General features: G+C 45.2%; 1 protein-coding gene, 1 long non-coding RNA gene and 1 pseudogene across 2 annotated transcripts; 1 reads left to right on the forward strand and 2 right to left on the reverse strand.

Moving 5' to 3' along the window:
* The first annotated feature begins 185 nt into the window (after positions 1-185).
* On the forward strand, positions 186-8,581 carry LOC136505849 (uncharacterized). The gene is made up of 4 exons (XR_010771334.1): positions 186-258; positions 7,681-7,744; positions 8,114-8,181; positions 8,260-8,581. It is a non-coding gene; the product is annotated as an uncharacterized lncRNA (long non-coding RNA).
* LOC136502528 (uncharacterized) lies at positions 4,796-7,228 on the reverse strand. Its single transcript, XM_066497798.1, has 2 exons — positions 7,021-7,228; positions 4,796-5,438 (listed from the first exon to the last, which is right to left on the reverse strand). Exons 1-2 carry the CDS (start codon positions 7,052-7,054, stop codon positions 4,834-4,836), a joined length of 639 nt encoding a protein of 212 aa, XP_066353895.1. The 5' UTR covers positions 7,055-7,228; the 3' UTR covers positions 4,796-4,833.
* Positions 8,582-8,768: 187 nt separating the features above from the next.
* LOC136504092 (L-type lectin-domain containing receptor kinase IX.1-like) lies at positions 8,769-10,787 on the reverse strand (annotated as a pseudogene).
* Positions 10,788-25,334: the final 14,547 nt, after the last annotated feature.

Here is a 25,334-nt window from a genome sequence, read left to right on the forward strand (position 1 = left end):
AATTCAAGTGTATTTTGATGCACAAGTATATTTTAACCAGTACATAAACACATACTAACACTAATGCAGTAATGTTGTAGAGATGCTTTGGTAATTCAAGTTTTGTACCTTTTCTACTTGTTTTATGCTCAACAGCCTGACATTTTCATATTACCTGATTTGAAACTTCTGTACAGATTTGATGGTGCAGTTCCTGAGCCGCGAAAGGGAATTAGAAGTGGTCATGTGCCTGGGAGCAAATGTGTTCCTTTTCCTCAGGTGGAAATTCTCCACTGCTCCATACTGTGATCAGTTCATTTTTGCATCTGGATGTTTTACCGTGTTTACACTTTACAATGGATGGTAATTAATGGACACTTATCTGATAAATTTCATAGCCGGAGTTAATTTTCAGCATATGATACTTTGCACTTATTCCTCATTTTAACATCATATTTTTCTGCATCCGTCCTTTCATTTTAGTAAGGTGTAAATGTTGTTTTCTAGATTCATTAATTGTCAGCTCAAGTTGGTTGTATGCCAGTGTTATGTTATACTATGATTTGGTTGATTAGGTAGTTAGGATGTTGACATAGTCATGTTAAGGTCATTTAGGATCTCTAGCAGTAGATCTAGGGTTCGTTCCTTTGAATACGGGATGAACAGAGAAGAAAGAACGGAGAGATGAGGAGAGAGGTGTTGGTGTTTAACCTGAGCCCTCGAAGGGAGTCGTGGAGCTGGCCATCTCAGCTTCGGTGATGGAGGCAGCACACGGGCAGCGACGGGTGGAGTAGAGGTTGCACGGACGTCGATGCAGTGTAGACGGACGGCGTAGCAGTGACGACGGCGAGGGTCAGCGGAACTTCCCGTCGCTGGCTGCGCGCCCTCTTAGATCGGTCTAGGGTTTGTCGGTGGGGTTTGCGGCTCACGGCGAACCTCGTGCTTTGAGCCGCCGGCCCCCACCTCTTTATATAGCGCAGTGCGACGGGGGCCCACCAACCATGTAGGGTTGGGCGCCCCCGATCAGGGTGCGTGACCAAGGCCCAATAGGCCGTTGGGCTTATTGGTTGGGAGATCAATCTAACATTCTCCCCCTTGATCTCACTATTACTTTTATCTTTAAACTTTAAACTTCAATCCTTTTATCCTTACTCATTTCTTCACAGATGATGCATAGAGCATGTCTCATCGTCACGGTCAATCGCCGATAGATTTAACAGCTACAATGCACGTCTCTGATCTGAAATAGTTACTTTAACTTTTGGACCCTTTATAGTTCAGGAATCATAGGCTTTCCCTTAAACCCATGCCGGCTACATGTTCTCTGAATACGTTGGGTGGTAAGCCTTTTGTAAGCGGATCCGCGAGCATCTTTTCGGTACTTATATGCTCAAGACTTATCATTTGATCCCGGACTTTATTCTTCACAACATAATACTTTATGTCAATGTGTTTGGCAGCACCACTTGACCTATTGTTGTGAGCATACTGTACTGCTGGATTATTATCGCAGTATAACTTCAGTGGTCTATTGATGTCGTCAACCACCTTCAAACCGGGTATAAACTTCTTTAGCCAGTTCACCTGCCCCGTTGCCTCGTAACATGCTACAAACTCGGCATACATTGTGGACGATGTAGTGACGGTTTACTTTGAGCTTTTCCATGAAATAGCTCCCCCTGCGAGAGTAAACACATATCCAGACGTGGATTTTCTATTATCTCCCGCATAATCAGAATCTGAATATCCCACTATATGGAGTGAATCAGATCTTCTATACGTCATCATGAGGCTTTTCGTTCCTTGCAAATAACGCAAGACTTTCTTTACCAATTTCCAGTGTTCTATTCCAGGATTGCTCTGGAATCTGCCAAGTAACCCGGTAACAAATGCCAAGTCAGGGCGCGTACACACTTGAACATATTGCAAGCTTTCGACAGCTGAAGCATATGGAACCACTTTCATTTGATCGATCTCATATTGGTTCCTGGGGCATTGAAAATCCCCATATCTGTCGCCCTTGACTATAGGAGCAGGTGAGGGACTACATTTGTGCATACTGAATTTCTTTAAGACTTTTTCTATGTATGCCTTTTGTGATAGTCCTAATACCCCTTTACTTCTATCTCGGTGAATCTCGATCCCTAGAACGAACGAAGCTTCACCAAGATCTTTCATATCAAACTTTGAGGACAAAAACTTCTTTATTTCCAGTAGTAGACTGACATCACTACTAGCAAGTAAGATATCATCCACATACAGGACAAGGAAGATAAACTTCCTATTCTTAAACTTTGTGTAGACACAATTGTCCTCAACATTATCTTTAAACCCAAAATTCTTTATTGTCTGATCAAACTTCAAGTACCACTGTCTTGAAGCTTGTTTTAATCCATAAATGGATTTCTTTAGGCGGCATCCCAAACGTTCTTTTCCTTCCATGACAAAACCTTTCGGTTGTGCCATGTAAACATTTTCTTCTAAGTCTCCGTTGAGAAATGCCGTCTTTACATCCATCTGATGTAATTCCAAATCGTAATGTGCCACTAATGCCATTATGATTCTGAAGGAATCCTTACATGAGACTTGAGAAAAGGTCTCATTGTAATCAATCCCTTCTCTTTGTGTAAAGCCTTTTGCCACAAGTCGGGCTTTATATCTCTCTATATTCCCTTGAGAGTCAAGTTTTGTTTTGTAGACCCATTTACAGCCTACTGTTTTGGCTCCTTTAGGAATTATCTCCAAATCCCAAACTTTATTTGCATTCATTGATCTCATCTCATCTTCCATGGCCTCAAGCCACTTTGATGAATGATCACTTTTCATGGCTTCTTCAAATGAGGTGGGATCATCCTCCATTTGAAATTCTTCAGTGTTGTACACTTCATAATCAGCAGGAATAGCTGATTTTCTAACTCTTTGAGACCTTCTAGGGGCCTCCTCAATTGGCACATTTTCTATTTGAGGCTGTTGTTGCTCCCCCTCATGTGTGGCAATAGGTTCTATAGGATCCTGAGGCACAGGTTCCTCATCATCATTCATTGTTGCCATAGGCGGGATAACAACAGGTGCTGACACCACAGTGTCTTGTACTGTTGGTGCAGCAACAGCAGGTAGTGAGAAAAATAGCTCATGAATGATCGGAGTGGGTGCATACACCCGCTTCTCTTCAAGATCAATTTCTCGAGCTACTATGCTCCCCCTAATCATTTCATCCTCTAGAAAGACAACGTGTCTCGTTTCCACAAACTTTGTATGTCTGTTAGGACAGTAGAAACGAAAACCTTTTGACTTTTCTGGGTAGCCAATGAAATGGCAACTCACTATTTTGGGATCTAGCTTCCTAATATTTGGGTTAAAAACTTTAGCCTCAGCAGGGCTCCCCCACACACGCAAGTGGTTAAGTGAGGGTACTCTTCCTGTCCATAACTCATACGGTGTTTTGGGCACCGACTTACTTGGTACTCTATTGAGAATATAAATGGCGGTTTTTAACGCCTCCATCCACAGACTCATCGGTAAAGTGGAGTAACTTATCATACTACGCACCATATCCATCAGGGTACGGTTACGCCTTTCAGCTACTCCATTCTGCTGAGGTTTGCCCGGTGTTGAATACTGGGCGACTATACCATTCTCCTGTAAGAACCTTGCAAAAGGTCCAGGAACTTGTCCATATGGGGTATGCCGACCGTAGTACTCTCCCCCACGGTCAGACCTGACTATCTTAATCTTTAAATCATGCTGATTTTCAACTTCTGCTTTAAATATTTTGAATTTATCCAACGCTTCTGTTCTTTCTTTAATTGGATAAATATAGCCAAAGCAAGAGTAATCGTCTGTGAATGTTATGAATGAATCATAACCATCCATACTTTTCACAGGAAAATGACCACATATGTCTGTGTGAATAATCTGTAGAATTCCTGCGCTTCGTTTGGCATCTTTCTTAATTTTCTTTACATACTTTCCTTTTATGCAATCTCTACATTGTTCTAACTCTGAGAGCTCTAATGGAGGAAGAATATCATTCTTAACTAGTCTTTCTATTCCCCCCCTCGAAATATGGCCTAAACGACAGTGCCATAATTTTGACAACGCATCGTGAGCTCTCTTTCGTTTTCTGTTTCCATTATTCGATGAGGATACATTCTCATTCACATCACATACGGAATTCACATTTTCATGAAGTGATAACAAATAAAGCTCGTCTTGTCGGAAGGCAAGACCAACACATTTATTATTAAACAATATCTGATATTTGCCATTTTCAAAATGGCAATCATAACCATCATGGTCCAACTTTGATACACTAATCAAGTTTCTTTGCAAAGAAGGTACATAAAGAACATCTCTAAGAAAAAGTATGAAGCCATCTGGAAGCTCTAGAGGAAGATCTCCAACGGCCTCAACATCTGCTTGTACTCCATTTGCGACTTTAATGAAACTTTCGCTTCTTTGCAAAGTTCTCATCGAACGGAATCCCTGTAATGAATTAGCAACATGAATAGTTGCACCTGAATCAATCCACCAAGTAGATTTTGAAAACTTTACATACAAGGATTCATTTACGAACGTAATAATGTTCTCACCTTTATTCTTCATTATCATCTTTAGGAAATCGAGACAATTCTTCTTATAATGTCCCGTCTTTCTACAATGGAGACATTGGTCTTTTTCCACTGGGAACTGCTTGTTCTGAGACTGTTGCATGAGACCCTTTCTAGATGACTTGGAGGAAGAGCTGTTATTATAGTTCTTTTTCTTATCTTTTAGGTAGTTGACATTACCACCCTGTGAAACTTTTATCCTTTCCTCCTCCTGCACACACATAGCTATGAGCTTTTCTAAATCCTATTTTTCAGGCTGTATGTTGTAATTAACAACAAAGGTGTCAAATTCTTTGGGCAAGGAAGCAAAAATCAAATGAATAAGAAACTCATCCTTGAGTGCCAAATCCATTGGTTTGAGCTTAGATGCCAGATTGCTCATTCTCAGTATGTGCTCTCTAATGCCATTGCCGCCACCAGAGTACCTTTCTGTAACCAGCTGCTTGATCAGCTGGGTTGCATATGTCTTTGAAGAGCCAGTGAACTGACTCTTTATTCTTTCTAGGTACTCTGTGACCGTGTCACAGTCTGGAATTGAGCCCACAATAGCAGGCTCAATCGTGTTCTTTATCACTGCCAAACACTTCTTGTTGGCAGTGACCCATTTCCTATGCTCAAGGTCATAGGACATCTTTACGGGAGCAAAATCCCGCTCTCTGTTCTGCCATGCAGCATCAGTCTCATCTGTCTCCCTCACCGGTGCCACAGGTTCTCTGGGACACGGTGTGGTGACAACCCAGTCCACCTCAGCGAGGATAAAAGCCAGGTCTATCTTTTTCTTCCACTCAATATAGTTATCACCTTTTAGAGTGGGGATCTCTTTGATACAACTCATCAAGTTGTATCCTCCTGAAAACACAATTCAAATAGTGTGAGAACAGAAATAACAACAATAATTGCATGCCTTAGTTTAACGTTGGTCAAAATTAAAACATACAATTATTTTATACATTAAATCTACATCACCGTTGGGCAGAAATAGAAATAATGCATAATCATTAAAATTATAATATTATAATATTGCTATTAACAACGTTGGTCAGAAAATAACAATATCATAATCAACTCATATTTATCTCTTGGCTCTTAAAATCAAATTCTCCCGTTGGTTCGAATTTAATTAAAAGTCCATAATTACTTTAAATACGCAGCGGAAACATTTAAATATGCCCATAATTATTTTTCCAGAAACTCTTAAATATTGCACTGTTCTCTTAACAAAATTGTCGTTGGACAAAAATTGCACAAAGATTTGCATCAACTTCCAATTGAAATTCATCAAATATATATATTTCTGGAAAAAGAAAAAGAAAACATGAGCTGTTTCTATTCATTAGGCCATTTCGGCCCAGCCAGCACACGCGCGGCCCAGCAGCGCGCAGCCACAGCGCGGCCCACGGCCTGCTTGGCGGCACGCGCGCGCTCTCTCTCCGCACCCAGGCCGCAACCTGGGCCTGGGCCACGAAACCGTTCGCCCGCCTGGGCCCAAAGCCGGTCCGGCGAACCCTGATCGCTAGATCGGATCGGACGGCTGTCCGGCCGTTTTGCCCGAACAAAACCCCCCGCCGGTCGCCTCTCCCTGAACCCTAGCTGCATTTCCTCTTTCTCCTCTCCTCTCCCACGGCGACGCTAGTGAAGACGAAGGGAGTGCGCGGCCACCTCGTCACCGGAGAAGAAGAGAGGACGACACCGGTGCCAAGCCCCTCGCCGGTGCGCGCGCTCGCCCATGGCAGAGTGCGCCGCCGTCGAGCGGCTTTGGACCGCTGCCCTGAGCCACGGCCGAGCTGGGCCTCTGTCCGCGCGCCAACCATGGCGGCGGTGATCACCACCCGCACGGTGGTAGCTTTCCGCGCGACGGCGGTGTCGGGAGGACCGGGTAGGTTCCCCTCTTCCCCTTCTTTCCCCTTTCGGTTTCTTTGATTCGGATTTTGGGCCCGATTTGCCGATTAGGGTTAGGGTTAGGGTTGGGATGGTCACTGTTTCCTTCTTCCCCCGATTTGAAATCGGTTTTTTCTTTCCTTTTCCCGAGCTATCTAGAGTTAGGGTTAGGTGTCGAAGCTATTCACTGTCCCGATCCGATTTGGATCGGCCATTCTATTCTTTTCGCCAAACCCTGATCTGTTCTTTAGGGTTAGCGTTTGAGTTATTTCTGTCCGGATTGAAATCCGTCTTTCTTTTGTCTCTCTTCGCGCCGCGCACCAGAGGTACAGCGGAGCCGGCCATGGCGGCCGGAAGGAAAAAGTGTTTGATTTCTTCTCGGGTAACTTTTCTTGTCTTTTCCCGAACCCGATCTACGACTAGGAAGGCGTCTGATACCATTGTTAAGGTCATTTAGGATCTCTAGCAGTAGATCTAGGGTTCGTTCCTTTGAATACGGGATGAACAGAGAAGAAAGAACGGAGAGATGAGGAGAGAGGTGTTGGTGTTTAACCTGAGCCCTCGGAGGGAGTCGTGGAGCTGGCCATCTCAACTTCGGTGATGGAGGCAGCACACGGGCAGCGACGGGTGGAGTAGAGGTTGCACGGACGTCGATGCAGTGCAGACGGACGGCGTAGCAGTGACGACGGCGAGGGTCAGCGGAGCTTCCCGTCGCTGGCTGCGCGCCCTCTTAGATCGGTCTAGGGTTTGTCGGTGGGGTTTGCGGCTCACGGCGAACCTCGTGCTTTAAGCCGCCGGCCCCCACCTCTTTATATAGCGCAGTGCGACGGGGGCCCACCAACCATGTAGGGTTGGGCGCCCCGATCAGGGCGCGTGACCAAGGCCCAATAGGCCATTGGGCTTATTGGTTGGGAGATCAATCTAACAAGTCAGAGATCGTGTTGTTGGTAGATGCATTTGCATTGAAGGCTACTCTTCCTTATACTGATACTTCATCTACCACAATAGGACGGAGAATTGGATGTTCTTTGTGTGCTTGCACTTTCTTTGTACCTGGGCTATGCTCTGTCACTCTGGAACTTGGATGGGTGTTTCAGCTAGAAATTCATATATCATAATCCCTTTTCTCTCCATCCGAGTGTTGGCAAAGATGTTTTTGTATCTCTGGAAGTATTATTTATGTTATTGCTTATTTTTACATGACTTTCTTCAGGTGCTTGACAGTTCACAAAAGCTGTTACCTCCAGATGAACTCCGTAAACGATTTGAGCAAGAAGGTAATATTTCATCCATATAGGTTGCAAGTACCTAATTCATGCTCGATGGTAGCATCCAGTAGCCTGGTCTTATCATATTTTATTGGGTGTTTCCTCCCAGTTGTGAAAATATTAAACTCCATATCCAGCATAGCTGCCGCGCCCTTAGAAGCCCTCTTGCTACTGTTGATGTACAGTTGTCCATTGCTATTGTGCTGCGTGTCTTTGCGTAATTGTGAGTTAGTGAAGTTTGCACAACATTTGTTGTATGCTGATTACTGGCAGTAGTGGATGGTGGTGTCCATTTTTATGGTACCTAACATAGAACTGCACTAGCCAAGTTTTAACATTAGCAGTATCTATAATTTTTCTAGTGTGATTCATTATCAGGAATCTCTCTTGATCAACCCCTTGTGACCTCTTGCGGCACTGGCGTGACAGCATGTGTATTAGCCTTGGTAAGATTACCTGGGACTTGCGCCTGGTATTTACTTTACAAAATAGCAGTGCTTCTGTAACCATTGCTCTCATTTTAGGGCCTTCATCACCTTGGCAAAACTGACGTCGCGATATACGATGGATCATGGACCGAATGGGGCGCCCACTCCGACACTCCAGTTGCAACTGCTGTTTAGGCTCATGTGTTCTTCATAGAGGAATCAAGGTTGTATTTTCCTTCTGTAATCCTATGGAGAAAGGCGATGTTAAAGTTGGAAGAACTGAAGAGGTTGATCGGAGAAATGCTATGTTAAGGTTGGAAACTGAAGAGGTCGGTTGGGTGTATGGCTGGTGTGAATCGAAGCCTTTTGGCCTTCACTGTAAATGCTGAAACAGAAGAATTGTTACATATACTGAATTATAAGATAACTTCCCTTGGTCTCTTCTCTTGGTGGAATACTAATAATAATAATGAAGTTTAGAAGAAACAAAAATAACTGCCCTCAATGTTGGTTTCTGGTATTTGTGAGCTAACTATACTTAACATAATGTACATATCTACTTTACATATTCAAAATCGTCGGGGTGCAGAAGCACAGATCTTTGGTCATTTGAGCAGGGTAGATGTCTCTGTCGTGCTTGACCGAGTGGTGCCGGTGCCCGTGCTGCTGCTGCCGCCGCCGCCTGTCGTAACGGAAGATGTGTAGTATAAAGCATCAGGCGGCGGCTTGTAGGTTGCCACCGGCATCCTCGCCAGCAGGCTTGGCAGCGGTGCCTCCAGCCGCAGCACGTTGACGGCCTGACTGATGGACGGCCTCAGGCTCCGGTCAGGGTGCGCGCACCAGAGTCCGACCACCATCACCGTCTCCATCTGCCGGGCGTCAAACTCACCCTTCAGCTGCGTGTCGGCGGCGTCGAGGATGGCTCGTCTGTCGTACCATTTCCAAAGCCACTGCACGACGTGGATCACGTCTTATTCGCCGTGGCGACGCACCAGGGGCCGCTGGCCGCAGGCGATCTCTAGAAGGACGACGCCAAAGCTGTAGACGTCCGACTCGGCGTTGGCCCTGCCGGTGATCATGCACCCCGGGTCCATGTACCCCATTGTGCCGGCGAGCACCGTGGTGTGCGAGCCCCGGCCGTGGTCGACCAGCCTCGCCAGCCCGAAGTCGCCGAGCTTGGCGTGGAAGCAGGCGTCCAGCATCACGTTGCTGGGCTTGATGTCCCTGTGCACCACGCACTGCTCCCACTCCTCGTGCAGGTACATCAGCGCCGACCCCAGCCCCAGCACGATCTCGTGCCGGACTGGCCATGGAAGCAGAGCGTCGCCGCTGGTTCTGTACAGGTGTGTGTCGAGGCTGCCGTTGGGCATGAGCTCGTAGACGAGGAGCAGCTCGCCGCCGCCGTGGCACCAGCCGATGAGCTGCAATAGGTTGCGGTGCCTCAGCCGGCTGATGATCCTGACCTCCGTGGCGTACTCCTTCCTCCCCGGCTTCGAGCCCTTGGATACCCTCTTGACGGCGACGTGAAGGTCCATGTCCTTGAGGAATCCTCTATACACGGACCCAAACCCACCTTCTCCAAGCTTCTGCATGTCCGAGAAGTTGTCGGTGGCAGTGGCGAGCTCGCCGTAGCGAAACCGCTTTGGCCCGGTCCCTTTCTCGAACTCGTCCTCCATCTCCAGCTCGTCGCCGCCCTCTTCCAGCTCCCGCTCCATCCTCTGCCAGGCGCGCTTTCGCCGTTGGTGCAGGAGGAACCAGATTGACAAGCATAGAACTATCAAGAAAGAGGCAGCACCGGCGGCAGACAAACCGACCACTAAACCCATGGAGACCGACGGAGAATCCGTCGGCGGCGGTGGCGCCGTCCGGCGCGGCGGCAGGGTGATGTCGAAGGCGCCGATACTGTACCTGACGTAGCAGCTGTACCCCTTGAGCGCGCCGCCGGTGTTGTTTGGGAACCTCGCCGGCAGCAGAGCGATATACGTGTTGAGGCACCAGCTGCATTCAATGGCCGTCAGGTCCCGCGTGCACTGCACGAGCCCGTACACCGAGTCCGACGAGCCGGCGAGCGGCACGCTCTCGTTCGCGACGAACAGCAGCGAGCCGGGGGCCGTCCTGGCGAGCCGGTTCATCAGGCTGGAGCGCGCGTCCTCGAGCCTTGCCTTGTCGACGGTGCTGGGCCAGATGACGTAGAACGCCTCGTCGCGGCTGGCCACGGAGAAGAAGTCGGTGTCCGAGTAGCGGAGCACGCACGCGTCGTACGCCGCGCTCACGTTCCGGCTGCCCAGGCACAGCGCGGTGATCCCGGCGGGCGCGCCGGCGAGGCACTCCAGGCACTGCGTCGCGTTGCGGTCGGCGTAGCACATGATGAGGCCGAACACCTGGTCGGACCCCGTCCCGGCGGTGCCGTTGTAGAACCACCCGTTGTCGCCGGCCGCTGTGGGGAGCGCAGCCAGGAGCTGGTCCAGGTTCTTCTTGTACTGGCTGCCGTCGGTGTAGTTGTCTGTCCTCGAGCAGGACGGATTAAACGACTTCATGATATTGTTGTCCTGCCCCGCTGCCACAACGAAGATGAAGACAAAGGTGGTGAGGAGGACAAGGAGAAGGCAGTAGCAGGAAGCCATTGCCAGGGACGCTTTTGCTGGCGGATCCACAGTTCAAGAATTCTTGTCGTGTGACAAGAATTACTTTGGGCAAATTACTTTGTAAACATGGCTTGTGCAAGAGATGATCCTATGATTTTTGAAAGATGATTATACTCAGTGGCGGATCCAGAGTTCAGGATTCGTTTGGAAGTATCATAAGAGTCGTCAGCAAGGTTTGTAAGCTAATATTACTACTACCTTCTGCCCTGAATGAATGTCTTAGCAATCTCTAAACTAGTAGCAGTCTAACAGATAGTACTAAATTGTGGCTTTGGACCATGTCAAATATGATTTGGATAATCATATCCATCAACATTGCCGGCCTTCTTTTGGCTTGATCGAATCAAGTTGATTAGCATGCCGGCTCCCATCACTACCGTTAATCCGATTTCTTAACCGGAGGACTAGCATGGCCCCATGAGATGCCTTAACAGTGATGTTCCCAGGCGATATTTCCGATGACCCCTAGTTGTTATTACGAAACCTTTTCAATACGTATTCCTTTTATTTGCAGAATGCCCCCTGGTTTTGATTGCAATCCAAATACTTACATAGCATCTCCTTATATATATATTTGTAAAATCTTAACCTTGAAATTATGGCCAAGGAGCCTCCAGTTAACACGATATAGGTTAGGAAAAAAAACTAAATCCTGTAGATTATCACAATATCCATGAACATTTGGTATTTAATTTGATAGACACTAATCACCATGCCGAACAATAACCATTAGATATTCTATTTTATAAAAAAATACTCACCTATGCCATTATTAATAAAATAATATAAACTAGAAAATTGCAACTAAATTACTTACCTCTGCCACTGTGAAAAATAATTTAAACTTATTATAGTTTGACTTTACTAAACCTATAAGGTGATTCTTTTTTGGAAGGAGGTAGTAGCAACTAGCAACTAATAGACGATTTTTTCAGGTGAAAGAGAACATCAATACCCAGACACATCAACTTATAGATGCTCGATCAAAACCTAGGTATGTAACTCATATTCTAATTCTTAAGTCTATGAGTACATCTTACATGCATGCAGTAGCAGTATATACAGCCTCTGCCTGTATCCATATCGCAAGAATGAGAATATTGTTAGCATATATATTTGCTGAGAACTTAGTCTAGCTTTTGCAGTTTGATACTTAAGTATCTTTTAAGCAGTACACCATAGTAACACTAATACAGTTATGCTATAGAATATAGATATGTTTTTGTAATTCAAGTGTATTTTGATGCACAAGTATATTTTAACCAGTACATAAACACATACTAACACTAATGCAGTAATGTTGTAGATATGCTTTGGTAATTCAAGTTTTGTACCTTTTCTACTTGTTTTATGCTCAACAGCCTGACATTTTCATATTACCTGATTTGAAACTTCTGTACAGATTTGATGGTGCAGTTCCTGAACCGCGCAAGGGAATTAGAAGTGGTCATGTGCCTGGGAGCAAATGTGTTCCTTTTCCTCAGGTGGAAATTCTCCACTGCTCCATTCTGTGATCAGTTCATTTTTGCATCTGGATGTTTTACCGTGTTTACACTTTACAATGGATGGTAATCACTACCGGAAACAGTAGTTTTGCCGTGTGCCACAGGCACTCGGCAAAGCCCGAAAAACACTTGGCAAAGAGCACACGGCGTCTACAGTACCGGCAAACAATAGCTTTGCCGAGTGTTTTCTGTCGGGCACTCGGCAAAGACTTTGCCGAGAGCTGAAAATGGCACTCAGCGAAAAAAAGTGGATGACGGAGTGGAACGGTGACGGCACGTTTGCCGAGTGTCAAATATTAGGCACTCGGCAAAGGTTGCCTTTTTGCCATGTGTCAAAGGTTGGGCCCTCGGCAAATCTGGCCGATTTGCCTTGTGTCAAAGTGTGAACACTCGGCAAAGATGGCTTTTTTGCCTTGTGTCAAAGAGGGGGCACTCGGCAAAGTGACTTTTGCCGTGTGTCAACGTATGGGCACTCGGCAAAGACCATTCCAAAATCCACATAATTTGGCTTCTTTGCCGAGTGTCATAGGGCAGACACTCGGCATAGATGCCAAATTCTGTGGATTTTGGAATAGTCTTTGCCGAGAGCTGTCCCAGAGTGCGCAGAATTTTGCCACGTGTCCACTTTGCCGAGTGTTTTACACCTGGCACTCAGCAAAAGACCTCTTTGCCGAGTGAGTGTTACACTCGGCAAAGTTGCCACAAATAATCAGTTTATTAGGTTCGGTCACAGCCACGTACCATATTCAAATAAACATCACATCCATCACAGATAGTTCACAATAGGCATCACGTACAGACAGTTCATATAGATATATCAACAACACATACATGCAAATAAACTTCAGAATCCACAAATAGTAGTCACAGGTAATCCACAAGTAGTCACAGGTAATCCACAACCACAAGTAGTCACAGCTCATTCACAACCACAAGTAGTCATAGGTAATCCACAAATGCAAATACAAATAAAATCATAAGTACTTAGGCCACGAGTTCACTGCGACAGGACTTCACTTAGGCTACGAGTTCCACTGCGACGGGGCTGGGTCATGAGGCTGATTCGATGCCGTCGATTGATGCTGCACAAAGGAGAAGAGATTGCATGTGTGAGAGACAAGATTAAACAACACATATGCACAAAGGAGAAGAGATTGCAATTTCTTCTCAGTTTTCTATTATTTTCCAGTTTATCTTCTCAATTATTTTCTCAAGTGAAAACCTATGTTCAAGGCTGAGAACTGTTTTATGATGGAGGTCATAACACAGGGTAGAATCTTCAAGCATTTTCTATTAACTGATGAGCCAATGAAAAGATTGCTCAACAGTTGCTCAAAAAATACAAGTGCATCAGATTCTCTCCAGAGACAATCATTTGTATTAATATTAAATAACAAAGCCACAAGAGCACGGAGAAAACGATCTTGAATTTTATCAATCTCGTTGTCAGAAAGATGCCAAGCATTAAACAGTACCCATGGACCACTCTCATGCATAAGGGCAGCACCTAACAGTGCAACAAGCAACAAGGGCACAATGCTGATCTCAAGATATCATTCGTCTTTCATGTACTGAACCAGCGAAGGTAAGAATAACTTTGAAGTTTATTTGCATCTATGAACTAGTAGTTCATATAAAATCATGCAAGCAATAAAATAAATATTGATAGAATTAAAATATTGCTATTATGGATTCTTGTTCACTGACAGATACAGTGCTGGAAAATGATGGCGCCAATATATGAAATAAAGTGAACATTTAGTGTGCTAATACATATACATAAACTGAGATTCCAAATTCAGAGAAGACAACAAACAATTAACGGGAATCAATAGAATAGCATACTGAAAACCATGGAAAGACATTTGTTAACTGACAATCTCTAGATGACATTTTGAATAACTTTACTCTCTTTTAAAGGATGCAAAGTAAGATTGATTCTGCATAAACTAGATTATAAGGTTGTAAAGCGACTCACAGTGCCTGAATCAATATTTGAAGCAGGAGGAGGAGGGGCTGGAAACGGTGGTGGAGGTTGGCCGATTACAGCATAAACACCCCTCATATATTCAAACATCTGTAGCTCCATCCTTTGCCGCTCTGCCACCATCTCTGCCTCCATCCTCTGCCGCTCTGCCTCCATCTTCGCCTCTAGCTCCTCCTGGCGCATCGTTTCTTGTTCTAGCTGAGCCTACAATATTTCATCACAATGTTACAATGCAATGCAAAAGTATGTAAAAATCAATGGACGATGAATAAAACAGAAATAACATGGAGTGCGTTCATCTGGAACCGTGTAGCGTCCGGCCGTGGGCGTATCGCCGGACTGGAACCCGTGCTCCGTGCTCGAATCTGGGAGAGAGTGGGAGTACTGGCTGTGTCGATGGTGCCGTCGCCAATTCAGAACTGGCCATGCTTCTTGCCTCCTCCCGCCCTCATGACCACTTCTCCATCATGGTCATGGGCGCTTAGATCGTACTCTGGTCCATGGACCTGCCTTGCCATCGATGTGTATCCTTCAAGACGGCTGTGGACGGACTCGTTGTTGTACGCCGAGGGCGGGTCCTCCGGGTTGTAGGCGACGTCGGACGTCGCCTTCCCCTTGTGGGCCAAAGCATATGCCACGAACTAGTTGCAGGGCTGGCCACCATGTGACACCGACTGCAAAAAAAGCAATATGATTAGAAATTATGTAGAGTTGAGCCTTAAAATAAAGAAATGAATTGGAGTACCCATCTAGCCGCGTATTCTGAGAGGTTGAGGTTGCCTTGATGGTGTGTTGGACCCGGCATCAGCAAACGCCGCTCCCGACAAGCGTTGTGATTCTCCTGCCACGCGGGGTCGCACCACCTTTCCACCATCCGGGCCTAGCACTACAGATCGTAAGCGCACCAACACGGAGGCACCTACGTCATCAAGTATATGACATATAAGAAGATGAAATTAAGCGCAATTAATCTCAGAAAAAATAAGTATTAATGTTCTATATTTACCTTCATATATTGTTCCAAGGTCAGGCTCATGGTTCTTGCCGCCCTTTTAGGGATCCTCTCTCTAAGAAATTCCGCGTGGTATTGGATCACGGCCTGGATGCGTGCCTTGTAGTGCATGTCCTTGACGAGTTTCTTGGCGACTTTGTTAGCCACAACATCCGCCTTAGCCTCGTATCCCTCCTCGCATCTAAAGAAATCCTGCATATAGACGCGATGTATGCGATGTATCTAGTCATTAATGTCCAATCAATGCGATGTATTGAGCAATATAGTGCGAGAAAGACTTACCCAAAGCTCGGCCTTGACACGTTGTGCCTTATCAGCGAAACACCTGCCATCTCGATCAGCGGTGTCGGGGGCGGCGGCATAGTGGGCCCACGTGTAGGATGGCTCGAGAGTTCCGCCGAACTGCACCAGGCCAGGGAACTTTTCCTTGATCAAAAGACCAAGGATGCCATTCACATGGCGTGCGTGATCCCCCCCATGTACCTTCCTCCAACCCCTGTCCAAGTGATTAAGATAAATTATTAGTTTCTATTATAATTTTGAAGATATCAAACGAAAAATTAGTGATAACATATAAAGTTACTTGTCTCCATCGGGTCGAATCAGCGGGCATCTCTCAAGAGGTATCAGTCGCTTCGGGAGGGTCGAGGGACCTTGCAACCACACACCTGTACTAGAGGAAGAGGTACCCCTGTCTCCTCCTCCATCCCTACCTCCTCCTGCACCCTTGCCTCCTCCTCCACCTGTACCTCCTCCTCCACATGTACCTCCTCCTCAGAGGATGAGTGAGTGGAAGGTAACTCAGATGTCGATGAAGGTACAGGCGATGGTGGCCTCGTCTTGCCTCCACCCTTCGCTCGACCCTTGGGTCCCCGAGGTCTCTTCTCGGACCCCTCAGCTGCATCGGACCCTTTACTCATCGCTGTCGCTTTTGAGTAAAGCGACGTTATCCTCCTCATACCGCCCACCATTGTTCAATCACCTGCAATTAAAAAGAGTAAACCAATTAGCATTGATAATACATGAAAATAGATGCAAAATAAACAAAACATACTTAGAAAATAACATGGTATGACAAATAATAAATCAATTAGCACAGATCATACATGTATTAGAAATAATCATCATCATCGGGATTAGCTGGATCATAGGTCTCATCATCACTATCACGCATGTCGATATAATCATCCCCGTGCTCCGAAGGAGGAATGTCATCATCACCATCGTTGCTTAGATGTAATCACTGAAGTAATTCTAAGTCCTTCACATTCTGAACCTCGTCACCGGCATCCTCGTCAGCACCACTTTCATTGTCTACTTCCATTCCCTAAGCTTTGGTTAAGTCTATCTCAAAACTCCCTTCGAGCCCATCTTCTTGAAAGAACTCTCCGTCATATGTGTTGGGGTCTATGTTGTAATCTTGATTGTTTGGGACAGGTAGTTTACCATGTGGTGATACCTTGTACACAACATCCCAACCCTTAAGACGGTCTATAGTTTGGCACGGGTATGAGAGATAATAAACTTGCATTGCCTGTTGAGCCACAATATAGACATCGTCTCCTGGTAAGACGGATGATTGTTGAATTTCGACTAGCCCAAGATTAGGGGTCCGCCTCACTACTTCAGGATTAAACCAATGGCTTTTGAATATAACAGGATTAAGAGGTTTGCAACCATGAAACATGAGTTCGTATATTTCTTCAATTCTTCTGTAATACTCAACCCCATCTATGCCTTGCGTAAAAACTCCAGTATTTGTGGTTCTTCGATTAGGTCGACTCTGCTCGTGGCTTGTTGTGTGAAAGCGATATCCATTCACGTCATAACCGGTAAATGACCTGACCCTATAGGCACAACCATCGACAACCTGTCTCAATTCGGCACTCATAGACGCATCGGTTTGTCCCTACAAGTTCAAGCAGGGTAGTTCATTATATTAGTCGCACGTATGAGCAACTTGTAATGTCAAACTAAGTACAAGCCAAAATGGACAGTACCTTCTGTTTGAACCAAGAAATGAAATCGGGCATTCCATTTCCTGCACCCTCTCTAAGAAGGGTCGAAGTTTCCTACGGGGTAGGTTCCCTTGATTCTCGCCAGAATCGTTCATAAAATTCCCTGTACCAACGAGAAACAAGGGAGTTGGACATAGAATTGTGACTATTTGAGAAAAAGTTTGTTGAGAACTCACAGCATGTACGGCTCCACTTCGGATAGGTTGGTCAACACATATAGCATAATAGTGCGCCACTCTTCATGTTTCAAGATCTTGTTAGTCGCACCACTTGCACTTCCTAGTTGCCCTAAAAAAATGCTAAGGTTCGATTCATCTTCTCTAGCATTGTAACGAGGAAGTGGATTATGCACGCTAGGAAGGTTGTCAGCATAGTATTTTGTTGTGAAGTTTGATACCTCCTCTAGAATGTATGCCTCTGCTATGAATGCTTCAATTTTGCATTTATTTTTACATTTAGTTCGAAGAACCTTTTGAAATCTCTCAATTGAATAGCACCAACGGCCCTGCACAGGCCCCCCATTCGTGCCTCATACGGGAGGTGCAAAATCAAATGTTGCATCGGATTGAAGAAGCCAGGTGGAAAGATCTTCTCCAACTTGCAGAGCAACACATGCACCATTTTTTCCATGTCTGCAACCACGGTACGAGACAACTGCTTAGCACAAAGCTGGCGGAAGAAATTGCTCAACTCTACTAGCACTATCCAGACATGCTTAGGGACATAACCTCGAACCATCACTGGCAGTAGCCGCTCAAGCCATATGTGGTAGTCATGACTCTTGAGCCCGTTGATTCGCATAGTAGCTAAGTTCACTCCCCTCTTCAGATTCACTGCATACCCATCAGGGAACAATAATGTTTGGAACCATTCTAGTACATCCCTCCTTTGGGCCCTCGTCAGAACAAAATCGGTCTTAGGCTTTCTCCATGACTTCCTATCACCCAAAGGAGAAGAGATTGCATGTGTGAGAGACAAGATTAAACAACACATATGCACAAAGGAGAAGAGATTGCAATTTCTTCTCAGTTTTCTATTATTTTCCAGTTTATCTTCTCAATTATTTTCTCAAGTGAAAACCTATGTTCAAGGCTGAGAACTGTTTTATGATGGAGGTCATAACACAGGGTAGAATCTTCAAGCATTTTCTATTAACTGATGAGCCAATGAAAAGATTGCTCAACAGTTGCTCAAAAATACAAGTGCATCAGATTCTCTCCAGAGACAATCATTTGTATTAATATTAAATAACAAAGCCACAAGAGCACGGAGAAAACGATCTTGAATTTTATCAATCTCGTTGTCAGAAAGATGCCAAGCATTAAACAGTACCCATGGACCACTCTCATGCATAAGGGCAGCACCTAACAGTGCAACAAGCAACAAGGGCACAATGCTGATCTCAAGATATCATTCGTCTTTCATGTACTGAACCAGCGAAGGTAAGAATAACTTTGAAGTTTATTTGCATCTATGAACTAGTAGTTCATATAAAATCATGCAAGCAATAAAATAAATATTGATAGAATTAAAATATTGCTATTATGGATTCTTGTTCACTGACAGATACAGTGCTGGAAAATGATGGCGCCAATATATGAAATAAAGTGAACATTTAGTGTGCTAATACATATACATAAACTGAGATTCCAAATTCAGAGAAGACAACAAACAATTAACGGGAATCAATAGAATAGCATACTGAAAACCATGGAAAGACATTTGTTAACTGACAATCTCTAGATGACATTTTGAATAACTTTACTCTCTTTTAAAGGATGCAAAGTAAGATTGATTCTGCATAAACTAGATTATAAGGTTGTAAAGCGACTCACAGTGCCTGAATCAATATTTGAAGCAGGAGGAGGAGGGGCTGGAAACGGTGGTGGAGGTTGGCCGATTACAGCATAAACACCCCTCATATATTCAAACATCTGTAGCTCCATCCTTTGCCGCTCTGCCACCATCTCTGCCTCCATCCTCTGCCGCTCTGCCTCCATCTTCGCCTCTAGCTCCTCCTGGCGCATCGTTTCTTGTTCTAGCTGAGCCTACAATATTTCATCACAATGTTACAATGCAATGCAAAAGTATGTAAAAATCAATGGACGATGAATAAAACAGAAATAACATGGAGTGCGTTCATCTGGAACCGTGTAGCGTCCGGCCGTGGGCGTATCGCCGGACTGGAACCCGTGCTCCGTGCTCGAATCTGGGAGAGAGTGGGAGTACTGGCTGTGTCGATGGTGCCGTCGCCAATTCAGAACTGGCCATGCTTCTTGCCTCCTCCCGCCCTCATGACCACTTCTCCATCATGGTCATGGGCGCTTAGATCGTACTCTGGTCCATGGACCTGCCTTGCCATCGATGTGTATCCTTCAAGACGGCTGTGGACGGACTCGTTGTTGTACGCCGAGGGCGGGTCCTCCGGGTTGTAGGCGACGTCGGACGTCGCCTTCCCCTTGTGGGCCAAAGCATATGCCACGAACTAGTTGCAGGGCTGGCCACCATGTGACACCGACTGCAAAAAAAGCAATATGATTAGAAATTATGTAGAGTTGAGCCTTAAAATAAAGAAATGAATTGGAGTACCCATCTAGCCGCGTATTCTGAGAGGTTGAGGTTGCCTTGATGGTGTGTTGGACCCGGCATCAGCAAACGCCGCTCCCGACAAGCGTTGTGATTCTCCTGCCACGCGGGGTCGCACCACCTTTCCACCATCCGGGCCTAGCACTACAGATCGTAAGCGCACCAACACGGAGGCACCTACGTCATCAAGTATATGACATATAAGAAGATGAAATTAAGCGCAATTAATCTCAGAAAAAATAAGTATTAATGTTCTATATTTACCTTCATATATTGTTCCAAGGTCAGGCTCATGGTTCTTGCCGCCCTTTTAGGGATCCTCTCTCTAAGAAATTCCGCGTGGTATTGGATCACGGCCTGGATGCGTGCCTTGTAGTGCATGTCCTTGACGAGTTTCTTGGCGACTTTGTTAGCCACAACATCCGCCTTAGCCTCGTATCCCTCCTCGCATCTAAAGAAATCCTGCATATAGACGCGATGTATGCGATGTATCTAGTCATTAATGTCCAATCAATGCGATGTATTGAGCAATATAGTGCGAGAAAGACTTACCCAAAGCTCGGCCTTGACACGTTGTGCCTTATCAGCGAAACACCTGCCATCTCGATCAGCGGTGTCGGGGGCGGCGGCATAGTGGGCCCACGTGTAGGATGGCTCGAGAGTTCCGCCGAACTGCACCAGGCCAGGGAACTTTTCCTTGATCAAAAGACCAAGGATGCCATTCACATGGCGTGCGTGATCCCCCCCATGTACCTTCCTCCAACCCCTGTCCAAGTGATTAAGATAAATTATTAGTTTCTATTATAATTTTGAAGATATCAAACGAAAAATTAGTGATAACATATAAAGTTACTTGTCTCCATCGGGTCGAATCAGCGGGCATCTCTCAAGAGGTATCAGTCGCTTCGGGAGGGTCGAGGGACCTTGCAACCACACACCTGTACTAGAGGAAGAGGTACCCCTGTCTCCTCCTCCATCCCTACCTCCTCCTGCACCCTTGCCTCCTCCTCCACCTGTACCTCCTCCTCCACATGTACCTCCTCCTCAGAGGATGAGTGAGTGGAAGGTAACTCAGATGTCGATGAAGGTACAGGCGATGGTGGCCTCGTCTTGCCTCCACCCTTCGCTCGACCCTTGGGTCCCCGAGGTCTCTTCTCGGACCCCTCAGCTGCATCGGACCCTTTACTCATCGCTGTCGCTTTTGAGTAAAGCGACGTTATCCTCCTCATACCGCCCACCATTGTTCAATCACCTGCAATTAAAAAGAGTAAACCAATTAGCATTGATAATACATGAAAATAGATGCAAAATAAACAAAACATACTTAGAAAATAACATGGTATGACAAATAATAAATCAATTAGCACAGATCATACATGTATTAGAAATAATCATCATCATCGGGATTAGCTGGATCATAGGTCTCATCATCACTATCACGCATGTCGATATAATCATCCCCGTGCTCCGAAGGAGGAATGTCATCATCACCATCGTTGCTTAGATGTAATCACTGAAGTAATTCTAAGTCCTTCACATTCTGAACCTCGTCACCGGCATCCTCGTCAGCACCACTTTCATTGTCTACTTCCATTCCCTAAGCTTTGGTTAAGTCTATCTCAAAACTCCCTTCGAGCCCATCTTCTTGAAAGAACTCTCCGTCATATGTGTTGGGGTCTATGTTGTAATCTTGATTGTTTGGGACAGGTAGTTTACCATGTGGTGATACCTTGTACACAACATCCCAACCCTTAAGACGGTCTATAGTTTGGCACGGGTATGAGAGATAATAAACTTGCATTGCCTGTTGAGCCACAATATAGACATCGTCTCCTGGTAAGACGGATGATTGTTGAATTTCGACTAGCCCAAGATTAGGGGTCCGCCTCACTACTTCAGGATTAAACCAATGGCTTTTGAATATAACAGGATTAAGAGGTTTGCAACCATGAAACATGAGTTCGTATATTTCTTCAATTCTTCTGTAATACTCAACCCCATCTATGCCTTGCGTAAAAACTCCAGTATTTGTGGTTCTTCGATTAGGTCGACTCTGCTCGTGGCTTGTTGTGTGAAAGCGATATCCATTCACGTCATAACCGGTAAATGACCTGACCCTATAGGCACAACCATCGACAACCTGTCTCAATTCGGCACTCATAGACGCATCGGTTTGTCCCTACAAGTTCAAGCAGGGTAGTTCATTATATTAGTCGCACGTATGAGCAACTTGTAATGTCAAACTAAGTACAAGCCAAAATGGACAGTACCTTCTGTTTGAACCAAGAAATGAAATCGGGCATTCCATTTCCTGCACCCTCTCTAAGAAGGGTCGAAGTTTCCTACGGGGTAGGTTCCCTTGATTCTCGCCAGAATCGTTCATAAAATTCCCTGTACCAACGAGAAACAAGGGAGTTGGACATAGAATTGTGACTATTTGAGAAAAAGTTTGTTGAGAACTCACAGCATGTACGGCTCCACTTCGGATAGGTTGGTCAACACATATAGCATAATAGTGCGCCACTCTTCATGTTTCAAGATCTTGTTAGTCGCACCACTTGCACTTCCTAGTTGCCCTAAAAAAATGCTAAGGTTCGATTCATCTTCTCTAGCATTGTAACGAGGAAGTGGATTATGCACGCTAGGAAGGTTGTCAGCATAGTATTTTGTTGTGAAGTTTGATACCTCCTCTAGAATGTATGCCTCTGCTATGAATGCTTCAATTTTGCATTTATTTTTACATTTAGTTCGAAGAACCTTTTGAAATCTCTCAATTGAATAGCACCAACGGCCCTGCACAGGCCCCCCATTCGTGCCTCATACGGGAGGTGCAAAATCAAATGTTGCATCGGATTGAAGAAGCCAGGTGGAAAGATCTTCTCCAACTTGCAGAGCAACACATGCACCATTTTTTCCATGTCTGCAACCACGGTACGAGACAACTGCTTAGCACAAAGCTGGCGGAAGAAATTGCTCAACTCTACTAGCACTATCCAGACATGCTTAGGGACATAACCTCGAACCATCACTGGCAGTAGCCGCTCAAGCCATATGTGGTAGTCATGACTCTTGAGCCCGTTGATTCGCATAGTAGCTAAGTTCACTCCCCTCTTCAGATTCACTGCATACCCATCAGGGAACAATAATGTTTGGAACCATTCTAGTACATCCCTCCTTTGGGCCCTCGTCAGAACAAAATCGGTCTTAGGCTTTCTCCATGACTTCCTATCACCAGGAGGCGCCATGTCTAGCTTTGGTCTATTACATAACCTCGCCTGATCCACTCTAGCCTTAACATTATCCTTTGTCTTATCAGGAATGTCTATGATTGTACCAAAAATTGCCTCGGCGATATTATTTTCAGCGTGCATTACATTAATGTTATGTGGAAGTAGAAGGTCATCAAAATAGGGGAGGTTCCACAAGCACGACTTGTGAGTCCATGCATGTTCCTCACCATATCCCAGAAAACGATCTCCTTGGTCATTGACCTCGAGAGCGTCTAACTGGGCACGAACCGCGGCACCAATCATCATCTGGGGTGCAGGACCTTCAACTACTACATCTTTCGTAAAGTTCTTGATATCTCGTTTGAATGGATGGTCAAGAGGGAGGAATTGTCGATGTTTGTCGAACGAAGAATACTTGCCACCCTTCATCAACCAAATGAACATCAGAGATGCCTTGCATACTGGGCATGGGAACTTCCCGTGAACACACCAGCCGTAGAATATCCCATACGCCGGATAGTCATGCAGGGAGTACTGGTACCAAACATACATTTTTGGAAGGAGGTAGTAGCAACTAGCAACTAATAGACGATTTTTTAGGTGAAAGAGAACATCAATACCCAGACACATCAACTTATAGATGCTCGATCAAAATCTAGGTATGTAACTCATATTCTGATTCTTAAGTCTATGAGTACATAGTTGGTGCGAGTCGGGCTCTGAGCTTGACCTTCATGATCACCGACCACTCTCCATAGTTGGTGCGAGTCAGCATCGGCCAACTGGTGCCGCTGACCTCCCGCACCGTGCGAACAACGTCCTCCGGTCGTGGCTGGACAGCCACAGTAGTGCCACTGCTGTCATCCATCTCCGAACCGTTTGTCATCGCCAGTGGTTAGTCCGGCGACGGCGCTTGTACGACTCTGATACCACTTATTAGCCCACAGGATCACCGGCTCAGGTGAGTCGACCGCTCACCAGTCTTGCTGACCACGGCCGAGCACGGCCAAGGTTGTCCGACCACACACACTATGACTAGAGGTAGAAGAAGAAGGGAGAACAGAGCATACACACAGTACAAGCACCAGCGTTGGCCGGAGCCCTGTATAGGAGATGGCAAATCTGAACTCTCTTTGTTGAGTTGCAGTGGCAAACTATATATACAACTCTATCCATCAAGTCCTAGTACAACTACCCTGCTGTAACAGTGACTAGATAACAAAGCAGGACTGACTTCAGCGCCTGTCCCTGCATGTGGCTACAGTCCGGCAGGTGAGCCATTCGGCGCCTGCCTCCACAGCGGCTATAGTACCACTGCAGGGAGCCTTTTCGACGCCGCCTTCTCTTGCTGTGTGTTCACACAAGGAAGTAGTAGATTATCCAACAGTAGCAACTAGCAACTAATAGACGATTTTTTCAGGTGAAAGAGAACATCAATACCCAGACACATCAACTTATAGATGCTCGATCAAAACCTAGGTATGTAACTCATATTCTAATTCTTAAGTCTATGAGTACATCTTACATGCATGCAGTAGCAGTATATACAGCCTCTGCCTGTATCCATATCGCAAGAATGAGAATATTGTTAGCATATATATTTGCTAAGAACTCAGTCTAGCTTTTGCAGTTTGATACTTAAGTATCTTTTAAGCAGTACACCATAGTAACACTAATACAATTATGCTATAGAATATAGATATGTTTTTGTAATTCAAGTGTATTTTGATGCACAAGTATATTTTAACCAGTACATAAACACATACTAACACTAATGCAGTAATGTTGTAGATATGCTTTGGTAATTCAAGTTTTGTACCTTTTCTACTTGTTTTATGCTCAACAGCCTGACATTTTCATATTACCTGATTTGAAACTTCTGTACAGATTTGATGGTGCAGTTCCTGAGCCGCGCAAGGGAATTAGAAGTGGTCATGTGCCTGGGAGCAAATGTGTTCCTTTTCCTCAGGTGGAAATTCTCCACTGCTCCATACTGTGATCAGTTCATTTTTGCATCTGGATGTTTTACCGTGTTTACACTTTACAATGGATGGTAATTAATGGACACTTATCTGATAAATTTCATAGCCGGAGTTAATTTTCAGCATATGATACTTTGCACTTATTCCTCATTTTAACATCATATTTTTCTGCATCCGTCCTTTCATTTTAGTAAGGTGTAAATGTT

This window comes from Miscanthus floridulus, chromosome 14 (genome assembly GCF_019320115.1).
Source record: "Miscanthus floridulus cultivar M001 chromosome 14, ASM1932011v1, whole genome shotgun sequence".
Taxonomy (NCBI): domain Eukaryota; kingdom Viridiplantae; phylum Streptophyta; class Magnoliopsida; order Poales; family Poaceae; genus Miscanthus; species Miscanthus floridulus.